Genomic DNA, 2788 nt, shown 5'->3' on the forward strand with positions numbered 1-2788 from the left:
CGCGCCGCTTTAAGGAGAGAGGGGGGCCGCCGAGTGCCCGTCCCATCTGGTGCCCATCCAACTCTTCCTCCTTCCCCTTGGCTTTTTCTTTTCCCAATGAGCTCCAGCAGGCTGGGGGAGGAGCGGGGGAAGGAGCAAACTTTGCCCCTGAGCTGCTGCCGCTGCCAGCCCTCTGGACTGTGAGTGCGTACGGTGGGCACCCGCCCCATCCTCCTTGCAGCATCAGCCTGCTCTCCGTCTGCCGCTCCCTCTCCCTCGCTTTCTAAATTTCGCACAGTACGATGTAGGGGCTGGTCGTTACTCTTTTTATTTCTCACCGAAGATGGTATATTTTTTTTTAATATATATTTATCTTATTTATTAATTCCTCCCGATCGTAAGCCTGCCCAGCCTCCTGCCAGCTGGGCCAGAGCGTAAAGCCTGGGACTGCACCTGGGGCGATGAGCCCTGCGCTGAAGAAGCCTCCCGGAGGGATGCGCCGGGGCCGCGCAGCAGCCTAGCTCGGCGTCCCGGAGCGCGCAGCGCCGCTCGGCCCCTCTCCCTCGTCCCCTCCGCTCGCCTGCTTTGCACCCCGTCCCCTTGAAACCTCGGATCAGAGCCTGCGCCCCGCTCCGGAGATCTCCGCCGCGTGGAGAGCCCGGAGTCCGAGGAAAGACGGGGCGGCCGTGCTAGATGCATGGGGGAGGGCTCCGCTTAATGCAAGTTCTGGGCTCCTGCAGGGACCCCGACAACTGTCAGTGGCAGCAGCAACTCGGGGCCTCCTCCTCGTCTTCCTCAGCGATGCTTTTCCACAGCCTGTCCGGCTCGGAGATGCACGGGGTCATCGACGAGATGGATCGGAGAACCAAAAGCGAAGCACCGGCCATCAGCTCGGCTATAGACAGGGGAGAGACCGAAACGGTAGGAGGCAAAGGAATGGGAGAGTCGTTCAACTCCCTAAACGTAACGAACCCTTCAAAAATACAGCTTTTCCTTTAAAATAACAGATCGGGGGGAAACGTATGCAAAATACTAAATCGGAAGAAATTTAAGCATGAAGGCACTCCAAAAGATTGTGTAAAACCACGGGGAAAGGCATGAAACTGTTAATTATTAATAACATGCATAGTAATAGTAACGCTTGGGTGGAACAAACGGTGCTGCTCTTGCAAGAAACAGAAAGCTGGAGCAGCCTTTTGGTAGCGTCCAAGCACGCCTTCCCTTCCCCCAGCCAGTCCGGCCTTCAAAAGTTTTTAGGGAGAGGCAAAGTATGCTTTTGTACAGATAACGTTTGGGCACAGCAAAATTTTTATCTGCAGAATGGAAATAAATACCAGAGAATCCAATTCGGTGTTGTTTTTCAGGTGAGGTATCTACACTAAAGTAGACATTATAGCATAGAAAAGAAAAACCCAAACAAAAGCAAACAAACAAATAAGCAAAACAAAATCCCCAAACTTCAACCATCTTTAAATCATAATTTCTCGTAGTAGGAAGATCCATGAGCACTGGATTTATGAACTTGGTGAACGGATCTGGAAGACGAGTTTCAGGGAAATGGATGCAAATCTTTGTAACTTTACCACATCTTATCTTATATCTGCTGGTGGGCAGTGCTTTTAGATGATAAAAGGATGCATCCTTCGAGCCAGAATTAAGCAGCAAAGTGGAAGAAATTTTATAAGAATATTAATTTATCTGAGTCAGTATTTATCGTATACTTTTTTTTTTTAAGAAAAAATTCTGGAGTGAAATTATTCCATATTTTATTAACTCTGTCCTGTAAGGTGATGTGCAAGGAGGGTGTCCGATCATGGCTTTTAAGACTTGATTAATGTGTTACTTCTAAATGTTATGTAGAAATGTACCTAAAAGTGACAGTGAGATTATTTAATCCCGAAATATGGGCTAGAGCAGCCTTTGTACAATAGCATGATTTCTCATGTGAACGGTTTGGGGTTTTTGTTGTTGTTGTTGTTTTTTAAGTTAATATTTCTGCATATAATTAAACAATATCAAGTATTCTTCACTGGAATAAATATTGTGGCGTGATATTTTTATCTATTGATATAATTTATTTGTATTCACATGTGGATGTAATGAATAGTGGGATAGAACTGGATTCTTAAATACCAATTCTGGGCATCAGAATATTTTTGTTACCAGATAAGCAAAGCAGAAAAGTTGTGTTTCATTTGAAGTTGATTTATAAGAAACTACTTCTTGTGTAAAACAATCCCCAGTCAGAGTTCAGTTCATGCCTTAAAGAAATTAGGCATCAGTGGACTCGTGGCTATCGTAGTGCCGTCGTTGTGTTTACATGCACTTCTGATAGTGGAAATGCTGTACTGCAAACAGTGGTGCTCACAGTGATGGGGTTTTGTGATCTCTGGAATTGCTGGGTGGATGCAGTCGGTCTCGCATGTGCTGGACAAAAAGCTCCGTTTCATTTGGGTCTCCTGTTAGCTGCATTTTCTCTTCTTGCTTTGCGCAGGGACTTCAGGCTCTAGAGGAGGTAAAAGTAAACAAACAGATTTCCACCCCCCCCCCTTCCGAATCAAAACAAACTGCGTGTTTGGGGGGAAAAAAGTATTTGGAGTTGTCTTGCACAAGGACAAGTCTGCAGGGTGGTTTGAGCTGAGTGCCATGATAACAGTAAGTTTAGAATGAAGTGGCCAGCAGTGCATTGCCAGACCTGCCGTAAATACTGCTCTGCTCTGCACCTCTCGTCTCCAACTCTGTGTTAGGGTGCGGGGCGAAACACATGAGAGCACGTAAGCGGTTTCCGATATTTTTTTCTTTTTTTTTT

The 2788-nt window shown here is 46.4% G+C and overlaps 1 protein-coding gene across 1 annotated transcript in view; it reads left to right on the plus strand.

Annotated features, from left to right (window-relative positions):
• Positions 1–6: 6 nt before the first annotated feature.
• Positions 7–2788, plus strand: part of LHX2 (LIM homeobox 2) — a 20739-nt gene continuing 17957 nt past the window's right edge. The window contains exon 1 of the mRNA XM_019621308.1: positions 7–969. Coding sequence (XP_019476853.1) covers positions 673–969 — 297 coding nt within the window. The 5' untranslated portion in view covers positions 7–672. The remainder of the gene's footprint in view (positions 970–2788) is intronic.

This window comes from Meleagris gallopavo, chromosome 19 (genome assembly GCF_000146605.3).
Source record: "Meleagris gallopavo isolate NT-WF06-2002-E0010 breed Aviagen turkey brand Nicholas breeding stock chromosome 19, Turkey_5.1, whole genome shotgun sequence".
NCBI lineage: Eukaryota > Metazoa > Chordata > Aves > Galliformes > Phasianidae > Meleagris > Meleagris gallopavo.